Source organism: Microcaecilia unicolor, chromosome 11, assembly GCF_901765095.1.
Source record: "Microcaecilia unicolor chromosome 11, aMicUni1.1, whole genome shotgun sequence".
Taxonomy (NCBI): Eukaryota; Metazoa; Chordata; class Amphibia; order Gymnophiona; family Siphonopidae; genus Microcaecilia; species Microcaecilia unicolor.
The window spans coordinates 53,550,787-53,569,283 of record NC_044041.1 but is presented as its reverse complement, the minus strand read 5'-3'; the positions used below and the strand labels follow the sequence as shown (position 1 = coordinate 53,569,283).

Below are 18,497 nucleotides of genomic sequence, written 5' to 3'. Positions count from 1 at the left end.
ACGTGGCTGAGCAAACCCATTTCCCCATACATCCATCACTGTAATGGGTGATGGGGAGGAGTAGGTTCAGAGCTGTATTGAAAACTGGTGATTGGTGCGCAAGATTATTCATGCACCAATCAAGGAAAAGCTGTTTCAGGAGGAGAATGTTAGTGTTTTGGCAGGCAGTAATTTTGTTGAGGCCTGGGCAGAGGAAGGTTTTTTTTTTAATCCATCCGCCCTCCATTGGGGGTGGGAAAGCAGTCAGGAGGCTCTGTGGTTGTTCAATTGGGTTAGCTTCCTTTCTAGGGATGGGGGTTTGGAATGCGGGGGATTGTAGAAGTGGAGTTGTTGGGCCTTTACCCCCTTCTAGATGGTCTAGAAATCTATATAAATAAAAATGTAAATGTTCGTTTGTTCAAAATCTTAAATCTCCGAAAGTTCTTCACCGATTGCTTTCAAATTTGGACACAACGTTGCATTCGAATACGCGCATGTTTTTATATACCTACTATTATATAGATGTCACAGCTGTCGTACTCGTGGAGCAGAAGCAGTGCGACGAGTAACTGCAAATCAGACTGAGGAAGAACGGCCATCACCGAACGAGCAAAACAGACAAAAAATGGCTCAAATACGTGCCGAGGATGCAGCAGAGCCACGTGCAGCCAGACTTGACGATGCACAGTTGCAAGCATGGCGATCGCGTTCTGCAGCTTCAGATCTGTTTTGTTCTCAACAGAATCAACGCGACAGGCTGAGAGTGGCTTAAATCTCCGAAAGTTCTTCACCGATTGCTTTGAAATTTTGACACAACGTTGCATTCGAATACGCGCGTGGTTTTATATACCTACAATTGCAAATCAAACTGAAGAAGAACGGGCATCAGCGAACGAGCGAAACAGACAAAGAATGGCTCAAATACGTGCCGAGGAAACAGCACAGCGAAAAACATCGTTCGAGGCTCTTGATCAATCATTGCAAGATTTGCGTGGAAACATCAGACCATTTGGGAACACTATTGCTTGCAGGAGATTTCAGGCAAACATTAACTGCATGTACTGCAATTGAAAATCGGCGTGCTAATTATCATGTTGCGAAATATCAACCAGCCAAAGCTTTCCAACCGCACGCGGCTTGCAGTAAAAAAAATTAATGAGCAATGTCGTACAAGCAACAATCTTGACAGGACCTTTCAAAGGTGAACATGTCCTCATTCCTCACATTCCTATGATTCCAATAGATATGCCATTTCAATTTAACACACTGCAATTCACAATTCGATTGGCGTTTGCAATCACCATCAACAAAGCTCAGGGCCAATCTTTACAATTCACCCGTTTACATCTACACACAGATTGCTTCTCACATGGACAATTATATGCTGCATGTTCTACAGTCGGCAAACCAGACAATCTCTATCTCTGCACACACAATGGAACAACAACAAATATTGTATACCCACAAGCATTGTGAAATTAAACATATTAGAAACGTGCGCTTCCTCTTTTCTTTCTTTTCCATTTAACCAGACTGAGCCACAGCAACGCATGGCCGGGTAGAGCTAGTAGGTTATAAATTAAGAATGGGCTAAAGACTGGCAAGAGAAGGGGGGTCCATGTGTGATACAGATACATGAAGTAATCAACCACCGCCCCACACATCAAATGTAGTAACTTAAAATAATAACCTTTAAATGTCAATTCCTGATTAGTCAGTAATGAACTAACCCAGGAGTGGACAAACACAGTCCTCGAGGGCCACAATCTAGTCAGGTTTTCAAGATTTCCACAATGAATACACATGAGATCTATTTACTTACAATCTCATGCATAGCCATTATGGAAGTCTTGAAAACCCAACTGGACTATGGCCCTCGAGGATCATGGTTGCCCACCTCTGGGTTAATTCATTACTGACTAATCAAGAATTGACATTTAAAAGTTATTATTTTGAGTTATTACATTTGATGTGCTATAGGGGGCAATAGTTCATGATTTCATATTATCTGTGCTAATAAAGCTGTAGCCAGTTACTGCCACATGATTTATTCTGGTAGGGTTTGAGGGAAGGGAGGACTATTGAAAGTTGGGAAGAGGAAGTGTGAACGCCTTTGTGAAGGCTTTTAACTCCTTGAGGTGACACTGCTTTCAAATCAGTAAGTTGGGTTTAAGGGCATGGGATGATTTTTATATACAGTACTAAACATTAATGTAAAAATCAAAATGGCAAGCACAATCACCAACAAACAACAATGTATATCACAAAATGTGTTGACAAAACTATAACTCACTTAAAATAAAGTTTTTAAATGTATTTATGTTTAAATCATTTTTATTAGATTAGAAGCACAAACATTTTTTTTTTTGGGGGGGGGGGGGTCTAGTGCATATTCCTATCCTCGGGCACCGTTTCTACATCAGACTGCTTTGGTTGGGAGTTTTTGCACTACATAAGAGATCACAGCTGCTTTCATGGGTGACTTACATTTTTACACTGCTGGGAGGTTGTGGTTCATAGTTGGTAAGGCTTTTTGAGATGTTGTTTTAGGGAGTCTTTTGAACTTCCAGCTGTCGTAGAGGCTGGTAAGTCATATTTTTTTCACATTTTTTGGAGGTGGGAGGGAGTCGGTGACTACTGGGGGGTGGTATTGAGGGAGGGGTCATCCCTGATTCCCTCCAATGGTCATCTGGTCATTTAGGGCCCCTTTTGTGGCTTATTCCTTCTGAAAATAGGTCTAGACCAAAGCATCTTGGTTTTAGTCCTGGACGTTTTTGTTTTGTTCCATTATGGCTGCAAAACATCCAAGTGTTAGGCACGCCCTAATTCCGCCTTCAAAACACCCCCTACAAGCCTCCCTTGTGATTTGGACACACTGCAGACGAATTGCATAGATAAACGTTGGCAAAATAGGTTTCGAAAAAACCAATTTGGTTGTTTTGAGAAGAAACACATCCAAATGGTGCTTTGACACTTTTTTTGGACGTTTTTATCTTTCGAAAATGAGCCCCAAAGTGATCTACAACACTGGAGTTACTGATGCTTCACCTGTCTTTTGCCATTTGCAGGACACAGACCGTAGAAGGTTATGTCTGGCTTCGACCTTAGTTCCCGCTACTCTTGCCCAACGTAACACCTCAACAGCAGTGTTACGCATTGATTGGGATTTTCTCTGTACAGTACCCTCACCCATCCGTGGACAGCCCAGGATGAGCAGCTCTCTGAGGAGAAAAGCATAAATGAAAAACAAACTTATAAAGCAGTTCATGGTGAGGAATACTAATGTTTCGGAAGTGCCAGAATAAAGGCCTGAAGAAGCGAGGTCTCAAAGGGAACCTGGAGGTCCCCACTCCAAGCAGCCACCAGTTTTATCATAGTCCACATCTGCAGTGGTATCTTGAAGATAATGGTGTTGGCAGGTCAAAGGGACATGCTGCTGGGACCCAAAAGTAAATGCTTCTGACAGCATCTCCTGCACATCCTCTGTGAGATTTTCTGAAGCCAAGGAATGAACATAGCATCACAGCTGAAAATAGGCAGAGGGAGCTTGTATGACTGTTGTAATTTCGTAAAAGGTTTCATATGTAGTAGGTACTGGGTACTGAATCCCTTTGCAAGCCCACTGAGTAAATATCCTAGCATTCTGTCCTGGAGGAAAAGGGTTAACACAGATATACAAAAAAGGGGTTTCCTGAGGAGAAATTGGTATCGCTTACAGACCCATCTTCAAACCGCCCTGCCCGCCTGTAAAATTGGGTGAATCTTAAAGGTGCCTGAAGGAAACCCACTAAGTCCATGCAGTAAATAATATGAAGTTGAGGGACAAGGGTGTCTCCACATCAGTAAGGGAAAAGGTTTGGGTCCCTCTAAACCAATCATTTAAGTGGTGCATGCCACAAGCTATAATTAGATGATGGACACTAAGTAAATCCATCCCCCCATGAAATACAGGAATTTGTAATCTGATCATGGAGAGATGGAGAAGTTTGCCTTGCCATAGATAATTTTGCAAAACTCAATTTAATGTGAGTTTGTCCCTCCATGTCAAATAAAGGGGCAACATTTGAAAAACATATAGCCACTCTGGCACCAAAATCAAATTATATAAGCTTATACAGCTCCACAATGTCAATGGATAGGACCTCCAAAGCTGTAACTTGATCCAAGTAGTCTCCAAGACTGGTGCCACGTTCGTTCGGCTGATAAAGGGAGGACAAATTGGATGGGACAAGAATGCCAAGATATTTTAATGCATGCTCCTCCCACTGAAGAGGAAATGGACTCAGGTATAACGCACTTACGAAACCAGCGGCAGAGCTTATCAAGATAGCTTGCCATACTCCCCAATAACCTATAACAATGTAGGGAGGGCCCTCTGAGGTTCAGTCAAAAGAATCGTAACATCATCTGTGAAAGCTAAAACTTAGATTTGACAGCCCTGCAACACCACGTCCAGAACCCAGGAATCCCTGTGCACAAGACAGAGCATGGGTTCCAGTGAGAGAAGAAACAAGAGGGGGAAAGCGGACACCCCTGCTAAGTGCCCCTATCAATGGAAAAGGGGGAAGCTTGCTCCCCGTTCACCAAAAGCTGGGTCATCAGCCTAGTGTATAAACCTGAACTGCCTGAAGAAACAACTGCCTATCCCGTAGCGAGGTAGCACCGCGAACAAAAACTCCCAGCTTACTTCATCAAATGCCTTTTCAGTGTCCAAGCTTAAGGCAACAGCGGGCACCCCTCGGGATTGACAGTGGAAAAACACTAAAAGGACCTTCTACACACTATTGAGGACCTATTCTACAACCTATTAAGGACTCACTAAAGTGGGCAGAGAGATGCCAGTCAGGTTGTCAAGATTTTTGACAAGAATTTAATGTCCACATTAATAAGGGAAATAAGGCGATAAGACTCCGCCAGCTCTTGGGGTTTCTGAGGCTTAGGAAGCAAGGTGATCAAGGCTGCGTTCTCATAAAGGGGGAAACAACCCTTTGCCACCACAGAATTATGTTTAAATCATATTTATTCAAACCAAATACACAGTAGCAAAACTATTTTTGTTACAGAAATGGAGTTTTTACATTTCTCCCCTTCCCCCTCTACTCCACTCCCCTTCCCCCTCCCTTGTATTAATATCACATTATTCATACATTCAATAAATAACTTCGTGCTGATGGAGTTAATGTATTCCAAAAAGGTGCCCACAATTGCTGAAATTTTTCCCCTGCCCGTGATTCAAAGTCAACAATCTCCACCCTCTCTATCCGCATCATTAACAGCATTTTCAACCGCCATTGTTGGAGGGAGGGCGCTTTAGTAGCCAACCACTCCGTTAGGATAATCTGTTTGCCAGCTATCACGGTTCTTGCTACGAATGCTGTAAAGCCCCTCGCCAAGGGCTGCCGCAGCTGGGGTTGGCCAAACAGTAGAGCCGGATCATAACTCCAACGCTGGTGCCAAATTTTATTAACATAGTTTATAATGGCCTTCCAGAATCCTTCTATGCTTTTGCATGTCCAAAACATGTGTCCCAAGTTGGCGCCCTCTGTTCCACACTTCGGGCATTCCCCCCAGGACGACAGACCTATATAAAACGCTCTTCTAGGGGGAATATGCAGCCGAAAAACAAATTTGTACTGTAATTCCCAGTGTGTAGACTGATATGTCACCCTTCTGATTGATAGTACGTGAGACCGCACCAATGCTGGTGTAACGTCTGTCCCCAGGTCTGTTGTCCACTGTTGGGATAGAGTTTTATAGTCGGTTCTGGCATAGTATCCTTTATGTGCCTGTGGTGATGAGAGAGTGGCACTCTCTGTTGGGCCTCTAGGGAGAAAGCCAACGCAAGTTCCTCCTGAACATCCTCTGCTAGGTGCTCCCAGGGCAGAGATGTCACATAATGTTTTAACTGCTCATAGTGAAATCGCTCTCCCTCAAGAAGGCCCTATTCTGTTTTCAGGGCCTCAAACGATTTCATGTGCCCTTCCCGGGTTAGCACCTGTAGCAGGTACTCCAATCCCCGCTTTTTCCATTTCCTAAATGTCCCATACATACTGCCTGGTACAAAGGCCGGGTTATCACAAATGGGTAAGTATGGCGAGACCTTTGTTGAAAAATGATGTATCCTACTAACCCATTTCCAGGTTGCTGCCGCTGTTCTCATAATCAGGGCTTGCTGTAAGACCTGCGGGATGGGTGCACCAGTCGAGTGCAGATAATTGCTAAAATGGGTCCCCAAAGTAAAACTCAGTTCCACAGAAGTATCTGAGAAGTCGCTTAGTCCTCGGAACCAATCGTTTATATGTCTCATTCCACAGGCCACATTAAAGTACCGCACACTCAATAGTCCTAATCCTCCATAGTCCACTGGTACGCATAGTACCTTCATCGGCAATCGAGCTTTTTTGCCCCGCCACAAGTAATGCTGAATCATTCTGTCCAGTTCTTTCTCGTCTTTCTTGTTCAGGTATAACGGCATTGTTTGTAGGACGTATAACCACCTCGGGGCAATGATCATGTTGTATAAGGCTATTCTGCCCAACAAAGAGAGAGGCAATGTTGTCCATGCTTGTAGACTATTTCTTGTATCCGTTAGCAGTCTTTGTATATTAAGATCATAGAGTTCCCTCCTCTCTGCGGAAACCAGGACTCCCAAATATTTAAATTTACCTTGAGCTATCTGGAAAGGTATCTGCCCTCCCCTTACTCCCCCCTCCCCCGCATGCCCTATCCGCAGTACCACTGATTTTGATAAATTTAACTTAAATCCTGATATATGACCATACTGCCTAATATGTTCTAATAGGACCTCTGTAGATCTTTGTGGGTTGGTCAACGTTAGCAACAAATCGTCCGCATATGCCAGCACTTTTATTGACTGCTCCCCCACCTGGACCCCTTCAACTGTTTGTTCTGCTTTCAGCGTGCGCAGTAGAGGCTCCAATGCCAGGATGAACAGCAGGGGAGAGAGGGGGCAACCTTGCCTCGTGCCCCGCTCTATTTCAAATTCACTACCTTTCAGGCCATTTACCAGCACTCGCGCCGTGGGGTGACAGTAAAGAACCTTAATTATTTCTAGAAACTTGCTAGTAATACCCATATGTTCAAGCGCCTGAAACAGGTAACCCCATTGCACCCGATCAAACGCTTTTTCCGCGTCTAGGCTGAGTATCCAAGCCGGCTCAGCTTTCTCTATGCACACTGCCATTGCCAAAAGTAATCTGCGAACATTTTGGGTAGATTGTCGACCTCTCACAAACCCTACTTGTTCAGTACCTATCAAGCGAGGTAGGCAGTCAGCTAGTCTTTCGGCCATCACTTTGGCTAAGATTTTAATATCTACGTTAAGTAGTGATATCGGCCTGTATGCATCTGCTCTGTCTGGTGACCTACCCGGCTTGGGAATTAGTGTAATCAAAGCCTGATTTGCATATGGAGGGAACTGGCCCGCATCTATTACACCCTCGTAATATTCCAACAAGGAAACCAACGCTTCCGGAGCCAGCATTTTATAGTATTCCCCCGTATAACCATCCGGGCCCGGGGCCGATCTGAGCTTTAACCCCTTAATCGTTCTTTTCAATTCCTCTAAGGTCAAAGGAGCATTTAATCCCTCTTGCTCTTCTTCGGTCAACCTATCCAAGCCAGCTTTCCTCAAATATTGCTCTATTATTTGTACTTCGCTTGTTGGCCCGGCTGCATATAGCTTGGCATAGTGCTCATCAAATATCTGTGCAATCTCTTCCCTAGAATTAACCAATGACCCCGCCTGATTTTTTACCGCTACAATAGCCCTAGATCCCCCCCAGGTCTTAATCACTCTTACTAACAAGGGACCTGCTTTATTCCCAAATCTACTTAACTTATATTTGTAGTATATAGCAGATCGTGTCTCCCGTTCATGCAGAAGGGTGTTCAACGCCACCTGCACCGCCCTCAATCTTTCTAATGACTCAGGAGTGAGCTTGCGCATGTGTGTACGTCTAGCCCTCTGAAATTGTTTCTCTAAATGTAAAATACTAGCTTGTTGTCGTTTGCGCCGGGCACTACAGTACGCGATAATATCTCCCCGTATCACTGCCTTGGAAGCATTCCAAAACAGCACCGGTTGTGTTTCTGTATGAACCCCATTATAAGTAATATATGTGTCCCATTTCTCTTGCAGATATGTCTGAAATCGCACATCTCCTTGCAAATATGCCGGGAACCGCCATCCCTTACCCCCTTCCCTATCCGCCGGAACAGCAATATCCAGCCACACCAGCGCATGGTCCGAGACTTCCTCGGGACCCACCTCTGCGGCCTGCACCCAGGGGAACATGGTAGACTCCAACAGTATGTAATCTAAACGGGCTAATGTGCCATGCGCCCGTGATCTATGAGTGTATTCTCTATCCCCAGGGTGTAGGATTCTCCAGGCATCCACCAACCCCAACATTCTCCGGAAGGCACTGAAATCTTTACGCCTTTGTCCTTGATAATGTGGAGAGGTGGGGCTCGAGGTATCCATCTCAGGGTCTGAGGCCATATTGAAATCCCCAACCACTATCAATTTTGCCTCTCTATACTGCAAACAGGCGCTTCCCAGGGCCGCATAAAAACCGGGTACATACCCATTAGGGCCGTATACATTTACCAATATAAACTCCACTCCTTGTATCCAGATCTTCAAAATAAGATACCTCCCCTGTCCGCCCTGAGTTAACACATCTACTTTACACGAGAGCCCTTTCCTAATCAAGACCGCCAGGCCCCCTCTCCTCCCCTGTGCAGCTACTGCATAACATTCTCCCACCCAGGTCTTTTTCAATTTAGTATGCTCCTGGCCATTCAGCCGCGTTTCCTGTAGACAAGCTATATCTGCTTTATGCCTTCGCAGCGCTTGCAAGATCTTGTAACGTTTTGTGGGGGTGCTAATCCCCCCCACGTTCCACGATATTATCCGTGCTGGCATGATGTTTCTAAAACTGCCTCCGCGACCAACCCCTGAGCTCCTTTCCCATCTATTTGACTTCTCCCCGTTATCAGCTGATCTCCCGTGTGTGTACCTGCATCAACTAACTTCATATATCTCCATCTTCTTTGCACGTTTAATCTGGTGATATTTAATAACCTCCCATTCCAACTACCCTTCCCCCCACCCAAACCCACCCTCCCATGCTTCCTTTTATCAACCCCCCTTTCCATATTCTAGGCCTCACCTAGTTATGGAACTGAATCACGCTTTTCAGCTAGTGACCCCCACCCTCCATGTTCAAATATGTGTAGATTGCTTTTCTCTCTACTCACGTACAGTCCAAACTTTGTGCCCCCTCTATGTTAGGGCCTGTTATCGTGTTCTTGTCCTGTTCCCGTGATATCTTTGTCCCGGAGGAATTTCCGTGCGGCCTCCACTGTCGGAAACGTATGCCATTGGTCCTGTAGCTGCACCTTTAATTGTGCTGGATATTGTAGGGCAAAACGGATTTTTTTGTTGATTAACGCAGTGCATAGTGGGTGGAACTGCTTACGCTTTGCTTGCACCTCAGTTGAGAAATCTTGGAATATTAAAACGTTCCTCCCGTTATACTTGAAAGTCTCTCTCTTCATGCGAAAGCCCTGTAAGATTTCTTGTTTGTGCCTGTAGTTTAACAGCTTGGCTACCACCACTCGGGGTATTCCCTGCGTCTCCATCTTTCTCCCCACTCGGTGGGCCCGTTCCACCACCACTGGCCCCATAGAATCTGTTAGGGCCAGTTCTTTCGATAGCCACATCTCCAGCCATACCTCCAGATTACGTTCCGGGAGCGATTCAGGGAGTCCCACCAGACGTATATTGTTTCTGCGGGAGCGATTCTCCAGATCTTCCAACTTAGAGGCATGCGTTTCCATCTGCTGCTGTAAACTGGTTATATCCGGCCCGTATGCACGCGCCTCATCCTCCATCGCCGCTATTCGCACTTCCTCGTCGCTCACGCGGGTTTGCAGACCTGCCAGCGCGGTTTGGATCCCTTCCAGCTTTCTGTCAAGCGCTGCCCATTTCGGCTCCCACGCTCTTGTCATTGCGGAGGTGAGTTGTTCTAGCTGCACCTCCGAGAACACCACTGGAGCCTCGTGTGCGCCGTCCGCCATTTTGTTTTCGCCGACCGCGACTTTGATTTTCTCTTTTTTAGTGGTCTTCGGAGCCTTTGTCGCGGGTGTGCTGCGGAGATATCTATCCATGTGGGGTTCACATGTTTCGCTGTGAAAAGATATTTCGACTGCAATCGTTAATTTATGCAAATTGCGGGTGAGGGTTCCGGAGCCCAAGCAACCGACTGCTGCTTAGCTCATAGCACCACAGAATTATAATAACCTATGAAGGGCCGTATTTGCTGAACTTGCAAACACTTATAAAATTCCCCAGAGAAACCATCACCACCAGGTGCAGAGTAATCCTATCGAGGACACTTACTTGCATGAAGAAGGGCGTGTAACAGTTTTGGAGTGGCAAGTCAGGGAGCAGCCAGCTAAAATTAATGATTTGGAGAATCACTTCTAATGTAGCAACCTCCGCTTGGTGGGCTTTCCTGAGCAGGTACCAGAGTGATGTTTGGTGACCGTGTAAGAAAACAGGTTTGCTAAAGAGTTTGCCCTTTCTGATAACGCCAGGGCCTTTTGCTTGGAGCACGTGCACCATGTAGGTAGCGTGCAGGAGTGCCAAAGGAGACTGTGTGTGGTGACCCTGAAAGTTCATAACTAAATCCACAAGGTTGACATCCTCCGTGGGTACTGCCAGAAGAGAGTCACTCTTCAACACGAGGGTACCACTATTAAAAATTTTCAAGGATACTCTACCTCTCTGCAAGAAAAGAGGAAGTGTTTTACTCCCTTATGTGTGGCCTTACATGAAAAAGGAATTCATTTTTGTTGCTGAATCCCACCATTCTCGGAGTCCATGTGGGTAGATGATTAAAAGTATCCGTATTTTGAACTGTATTAGCAGACATCGAACGGGTTTCTAGTATGATATCCCTTAGTAACATTATTAATAAGAATATTATTGTTGCTAACAGTTTGATGTATCAATACATAAATACACTAGCTGTCCCTGCTGGCATTGCTTACTGATAGGTTAGTACTTTGTAATTTAAAAAAGTAAGGTTTATTTGCATGTAATAACATTAGTATGCTGTTCAGTGAGTGTGTGTGGAGGTGTGCTCCTCTGGGGTATGTGAGAACGGGTGAGTGTCAGTGGGGATGTGGTACTGAGGGGTGAGTGGGAGTGTCCTATTCTGTGATGTGTGATTAGGGTTGTTTTGCTGTGGGGTGTGTGAGAATGGCTGAGTGTGACTGTGGTGTTTTGCTGAGGAGTGTGTGATAAAGGGTGACATTGACATTGAGTTTAATACTCCCTTAAATTAGAAAATGTGGAGACTGAATCCGTACCTAGCGCTAACCTTTCTTTTCTGATCAATTTGTTTAGGTTGATTTTCTTGATTAGTTGTTACTTTCAATCTAACAAATGCCTGCCATTTGGCTTTCACCATTTTCCTGTCAATACACAGCCTTCTTTTCAAGGGCATATTGAAATACAGTTTCCCACCCTTTTCGAGGATTCCCCTGGCGGGGTAGTGAATTCATGCAGATACACACACTTCCCAACCTGAACCCACTACTTTCTTCCTACCCTGTTCCCAGCAGTCTCTGAACCTCCCTTGTACTGAAATTGTTAGGGAAGAGAATGAGAGAGGGACAACTGCACAGCTGCTGTCCATGTTTCTCCCCACCAGTCTCTGAGCCCTCACCCTGTCCAAAGCAGTCTCTATAACAGCATCCCAACCCCTCAGGTTGTCGCTTAATAGTCTGTCTCATCTCATTGACTTGGGAGGGGGTAGTGAATTCATGCACATACACACGCTTTTCCCAGCCTTATCCCAATACTCTCTCCCTACCCTGTTCCCACCAGTCTCTGAACCTCCCTTGTACTGAAATTGTTAGGGAAGAGGGTATTTAGAGAATGAGAAAGGGACACCTGAACAGAAGCTGTCCATGTTTCTCCCCATCAGTCTCTGAGTCCCTCACCCTGTCCCTGTCCCAACCATATTGTTGCTTAGCAACAGCAAGAAAGCAGTTTGTCGCTTAGCAACAGCAGGAAAGAACTTTCCAATCTGCAGCCTATTCATTTATCGGATGGAGGTATTGCTCCCTTTCCCCGTGAACCAAATTGCTTCAAACTACACAATAACCTCTGTAACGGCGGGTAGAGTCTGCATGCTGGGTTTGGTGGCCGTAGCTCTTCGGAGGCTGAAGGAGTTTGGACACAACAAACAAACACACGCATCTGCTTTATATATATAGATTAAAAATGTTGTTTTAAGTGAGTTACAGTTTTGCCAAAACATTTTGACATATATAGTAAACATATATATGTCCTCTGATAGAAATCTGATCACTGCTTATTAAAATATTTACACAAACTACATATATATATTTGGTTTATGGGTCTTGTCTAATGCTATGGTTTATAATTACGCTTTTATTTTATAGTTCTTTTGCATTTTATTGCAGTGGTTTCCAAACCTGGTCCTGGAGGCACCCCAGTCAGTCAGGTTTTCAATATACCCACAATGAATATTCATGAGATAGATTTGCATGCAGTGGAGGCAGTACATGCAAATCTCTTTCATGAATATTCATTGTGGGTATCCTGAAAACCTGACTGTCTGGGTGTCTCCAGGTCATAAGTACATAAGTACGTAAGTATTGCCATACTGCGACAGACCAAAGGTCCATCAAACCCAGCATCCTGTTTCCAACAGTGACCAATCCAGGTCACAAATATCTGGCATGATCCCAAAAAAGTTCAAAACATTTTATACTGCTTATCCCAGAAATAAGCAGTGGATTTTCCCCAAGTCCATTTTAATAATGGTCTATGGACTTTTCCTTTAGGAAGTCGTTCAAACCTTTTTTAAACCCCGCTAAGCTAACTGCCTTTACCACATTCTCTGGTAACGAATTCCAGAGTTTAATTACACGTTGAGTGAAGAAAGATTTCCTCAGATTCGTTTTAAATTTACTACTTTGTAGCTTCATTGCATGCCCCCTAGTCCTAGTATTTTTGGAAAGAGTAAACAGACGCTTCACGTCTACCCTTTCCACTCCACTCATTATTTTATAGACCTCTATCATATCTCTCCTCAGCCGTCTTTTCTCCACGCTGAAGAGCCCTAGCCGCTTTAGCCTTTCCCAGATTTGAGAACCACTGCTTTATGGGATTGTTTTATGTTTTTATTATAAACCGTGTTGGGTGAAGCTAGGGAAGAGGTCTAGAAAATGTTTTAAATAAATAAAAGGATATGATGCTAGATTCCCATATATGCTTCTCTTTTCCTGACTTTTGTAATTGTATACATGCAGTAATATTGGTGACCTATATTATCATCGTTTCTTTTAATACCAGGATAGAAAGTTCCTGTGCCACTCGAAACCACATAAATATCAGAAAACCTATAAATTATCCTAGGTGTTGCTAAAAAGCGTAATGAGTCCAACGTTCATAAGAACTACTTAAAATAGATACCTGAAATCAAGAAGAAACATTTAGTTGTTCCACAAAGCCAACTTTTCAGTTCACATGAGACCTTCATGAGTCTTGAGAGGACACACCTTTCTCAACTTTAGTCTGTAAAATAGAACTACTTTCACCCACCTAGACTGGCTAATAGCTTAGAGAGATAGCTCCTAATTGTCCCTGGCCTTTCTTTCCTCCCTCCCTCCCTTCCTCCTCTACAATCTCTCCACTAGCACAGTGAGGTCTGGAAGATGGGACTTACCTGAGTAGCCTGTTCCTGCCGGATGGCCAGGTATCACAAGGCTGTTGGTGGGTAATGCTGGTGGAGGTGGTAACGTGGGAGGGGGAGCAAACATGGCCGGATGGTGTGAGTGCTGGGTTTGAGATCTGAGAGGGAACTGTGAGGTAGCAAGGTTAGAGATGGAGAGGGGTAAGCCTGGACCAGAAGAGGGATGAGGAGGAACCTGGGGGGAGGGGGCAAGGTGTCTGGGGAGGCTGAGGCTTGCTGTGCTGCTGGCACTGCTGCTCCTGCTTTAGAGAGTAAAAAAGGAAGAGAGAATACAGAACTCATTAGTAAAAAGGGTCATAAAAAGACACATCAACAAAGACAACAAGAAACAGAAACAATAAAAGTCAGAGGGCCCAATTTTAGCACTGACTGGGACAAGACATTAATTTTCAGCAGCGTTATCTGGATAATGGCATTGAAAATGTATACGGAGTGCCTCGACATAATCCAGAAAATGCTGGTTTGAGCCAGGGGTGGAGTCTGGGTTATGGGGCAGATCACCTGGATAGTGGTAACATCCAAATAACTTGAAGCAACAAAATAGCTGAATATCACTATTTTTCAGAAACTGTCAGTGGTGGCTGTTATACCTTGATAGTCAGTGATGATATCCAAGTGTATGTTTAAATGATGCCCGTAAAGTTTAAATATTAGCCCAAAATATTGTAAAATTAAGCCTTTTCTTACACATTCATATGCTTTGATCATTGGGAGGAATCACATGAACTTGGTGACAAACTGAATGGGCTTTGTTTTCTCACTGGCCTCTAACTTCTCATCCAAGGATGCCATATCCAGCCCTCTGAGGTGTTTCTTGTAGACCACGAGTCACACTACCCTCAGCAACTCTGGTTTGGTTCACTTGTAAAAACCCAGCAGCAAGACAACCGTTCCAACCCAGCAGCCAAAACAAATAATGCTTCTCTAGTGTGTTCTTGTTCCCATCCCTCCTGCAGCCTGTTGGCCCTCAGTATGTTCCCTAGGTAAGGAACTTGGAGCAGGAGTGGAAGAGAGCCCGAGAGCCCAGCACTATCTGCCTGCTCTCCAGGCAGTTGCTCCGATTGTATTGCCAGCATGGTCCAACATCATTGTTAAACTGGCTACGAGAACAGAGAAGATGAGAGCGATAAGAAGGGAAGTTGGGGAAGCAAGGAAAGGGAAGGGAAGAACAAAGGAATGAGGATGTGGAGAGGACCTCGTGGAAGTACTAGAAGGAACAGTGAACAAGGAGATCTGACATAGGTGAGAGATGCCTTGATAGAAGTGATAAGTAGTAGTAGTAGTAAATGCTGGAGAAAAGAGAAGGGGAAGACTAATCACAGAGGAGTAAATGTGTAGAAGAAAAAGCAGGTATACATCATAGTGGCAGAAATCAATGTAAATCCCTGAAGTTGGATGCCCCCTATCTTCTTTTAAGTTTATATAAGCAGACTTAGGATGTGTATGCATGATGAGAGAGCTCAAAAGGTTTAGTTCCTTTCTGAACTGTATGGTCATCATACGTTGGACTCTTTTCCTTGACTAAGTTGTTTTTGTATATTAACATGATCATTTTTCTTTTTCTCTGTATTGACACTTGAAAATACAATTAAAAAAAATAATAATCTGGAGTAGCTTCCTGTGCACAGGCTCTGTCAATCACATCACCCATGATGTGAGCGCTTGTATTGTGCTGTTCATGGAGTACACCTGCTACAGGTAAATAACTTGGATTTCTGTGCTATGTTTAGACAAGCTGTAGAATTCACACCATAATGTAGTTCTCTTTAGCTGCAATGCCACTTATCTACTCTAGGGCTGTGTTGCCCCACTGTATCAGACTAGGCTGTAGTGTTATCCTACCTGATGTTGTTGAATCCGTTGAGAGGCTGATGCCCTTGGTAAGCAAGGTGAGGAAGGATGTGGTTTGAAGGCTGGGGCCGAAGTTCGGGGAGCAGCAGTTGAGATGGGGGCTGAGACTGAGGTCGAGACTGGGGGCGAGGCTGCGGCTGTGGTGTGAGCCGTGGCGGCGTTGGTGCTGGGATTGCTGGCTCCTTTTTCACTACAGGGCTGGCTCGGGTGCTGGGAATGGGCACAAATGAGGCAGATGTCACAACGGTGGCACTGGGTGGTGGGCTGTGGACTGGCCGTACACAGCCCACTTCTGTGCTCAGCTCCTGGCTGCGCTCCAGCCCAGACACCTTGGGGACAATGATGGCTTTCGTTTCACACTTGTCATTCGTGGGTAGACCTGGAAAACATTGATTCAGCCATTAATTCCTAAAGTTTTATAACAAGGTGACTCAATCACTGATCTGATGAAAACAGTATTGTTTTAATGAACAAGGCTTTTTGCTGATTTTAAAGACGTAAACATCATGTATTGTGCACTGGATCACTATTCACAAGCACAACAGAGTGCAACTCAAACTTGGCAGAAGAATTTCAGTATGAGTACATGTTTTTTTGAATCCCCTGAGATGCTCCATGAGAATCCGACAAACATACAGGTGTTACCAAGTTATCACACACACACAATGCAGCTTTTGCACATTAGTATCGGCCTCTAATAGGTTAACAGATGCAATTCTTCTCTCTTGTTGACCATCTAAACCTGAGAGCACCAAACTAAGAATTCTATAGTCAACCTGAGGCAGCTCTGTAAGCAGGAGATCCCTACAACTTCAGCCACAGATACCTTTCAAAGAAGTAAAAAATTAATTCCCCAACAACACATCACCATCAGAAGTCTTTTCCTTTCTGATGTTGCCTTATGAAAGCCATCAGAAAGTAGAGGCCGCTGTAAATTCTTTATTAGGTGGCTGCAGAAAGCTACTATTGGGGGGAAGTCTGTCTAAAGAACAGCCATTCATCACCTTCTCTTACCACTATGATTTATACAGGGAAGGGAGAAGAGATAAAGGACAGCCACCCACACCGACAGATGTGCAGTATTTTCCCAGGAGTAAAATGTTTTGTGTATAGCAGTCAGACAGGAAACAGCTCCTTGGTTTTCTTCTGAGCTGAGGATTCTGGAGACAGAGTTAAGAGTGTGCTTGGCATAAAAACCGGTTGGAGGATGCTGGGTTAGCATATAGGAAATCTACTACAGGATATCCAAAGGCAATTAAGGAAACGAAGAGGAATTTGTTTTCTATATCTGAGTAGTCATTGAATAAGCCAAAGGCATTATCAGGATAGTTCAACCATTTGTATCATTTCCTTTGCCTATTTTATCTACGGATCGCTCTGTATCAGTTTGTAATTTGTTTGCATCTTTCTCTAAGAATAAAATGTTGATTCATGGGGAGTTTGATGTAGTGTCAACAGATTTGTGTTGGAGCAGTTAGCAATACAGAGGGAGTGTTCTTTAAGTGTACGTTGATGAGGGGGTGCAGTCAGAAGTGGGGTTGCAATAGGCAACACGGTAGCAACTGGATGATTGTTCATCATCCCTGATTGGGGATGAAGGAACTTTGGACAGGCTGATGAGGATTATGAGTATCTCCCCAAAACAGGGACCAGATCAAGATGTATTATAGTCAGGTTACCTAGATAGTTTACAATCAGGGTTCCATGGGACCTACAGTATGGATACATTGTTGGTTTTGTTGTCGATAATCTACATAGGGATTTTGATATGGGTGAGATGTTTTTGTGGATCTGTTGCCTTCAGTATAGTAGACCACATTGTTTTGGTCAACTGGCTGAGGATAGCAGGCTTGGCAGGCTGAGTTCTGTAGTGGCTCTTGTTCTTTTCCTCTTAATGGGTTTTGCCCTTTTGCTTACCCCACTGGGCAAAACCACAGTCTTCTCTGCTTTTAAGTATGTTTTACAGTGCTACTTTGCATGTTGATATTGTATGATATTCAGACTAATTTTCCCAGTTAGACATAAAGGGTTTTAGGAGATGAATGACATCAATCAAGGTCTTGCTGACATTTCAAACTGGTGAAAGGCTAATAAGCTCAGTTTGAATGTTAGGGAGACTACGGTCTTATAGGTGGGCTTTCAAGATAAAGATCTTGATCTTTTGATCCAGTTAAACAGGCAAGATCGTCCATGTAGAAATTCAGTCTGGAATCTGGTTGGACTCTTCTGTAAGGATGCATGCTCAAGTCTCAGCTGTGACTAGTGGTGTTGTTCAGGCCTTAACTGTTGCTGACAAAATTTTTAAAACTGTTAATTTTTTTGAAATACCACAGCAAGATTTGTAGGGGGTCCAAGGGCAAGGGACCCAGCATCCTGGCTGCTATGTGATTTACCCTTTATCGACTGACTAGTGAGTAAAATTCAAGTTGCTAATGTTCAGTGTTTAAAACCTTGCATAATTTGGAATCTTATTACTGGTTGGTAGGCCTACTATATTTTTGGGCTCCGAGATGATTGCAACTGAATCTTGTTCCTACTGTCCGCCCGGTCATACATGAAAGAATGAGGTTATATACGTTCTCAGTCGGCACATGTTGTGTATACTGTGCTTGTGAAAAGTGACCCAGTGCACAGCAGATGAGATTATTTTATGCAGACATACTAGTGCTGTTTACTTTTTTTTTTTTTTTTAAATCAGCAAAACTTGTTCATTAAATTCTCAATTGCTGATCCATTTTGTCCCTTATGAGGTTCAGACTTACTGATGACTATGTAAGCTTTCTGCAAACAGGTAAAGGTAAGATTGTGCCATCTGGCTTTGAATTAAACTGATTTTTACTGTTATAG

General features: G+C 44.1%; 1 protein-coding gene across 15 annotated transcripts in view; it reads right to left on the bottom strand.

Moving 5' to 3' along the window:
• FBRSL1 (fibrosin like 1) overlaps positions 1-18,497 on the bottom strand; it is an 808,371-nt gene that overhangs the window by 34,639 nt on the left and 755,235 nt on the right. For 14 of the 15 annotated variants that reach the window (XM_030220293.1, XM_030220286.1, XM_030220296.1 and 11 more), the window contains 2 exons: positions 15,642-16,029; positions 13,773-14,041 (listed from right to left, as the gene is read on the bottom strand). In XM_030220293.1, the coding sequence (XP_030076153.1) occupies positions 13,773-14,041; positions 15,642-16,029 (657 nt within the window). The remainder of the gene's footprint in view (positions 1-13,772; positions 14,042-15,641; positions 16,030-18,497) is intronic. The other variant, XM_030220288.1, reaches the window with a different exon arrangement.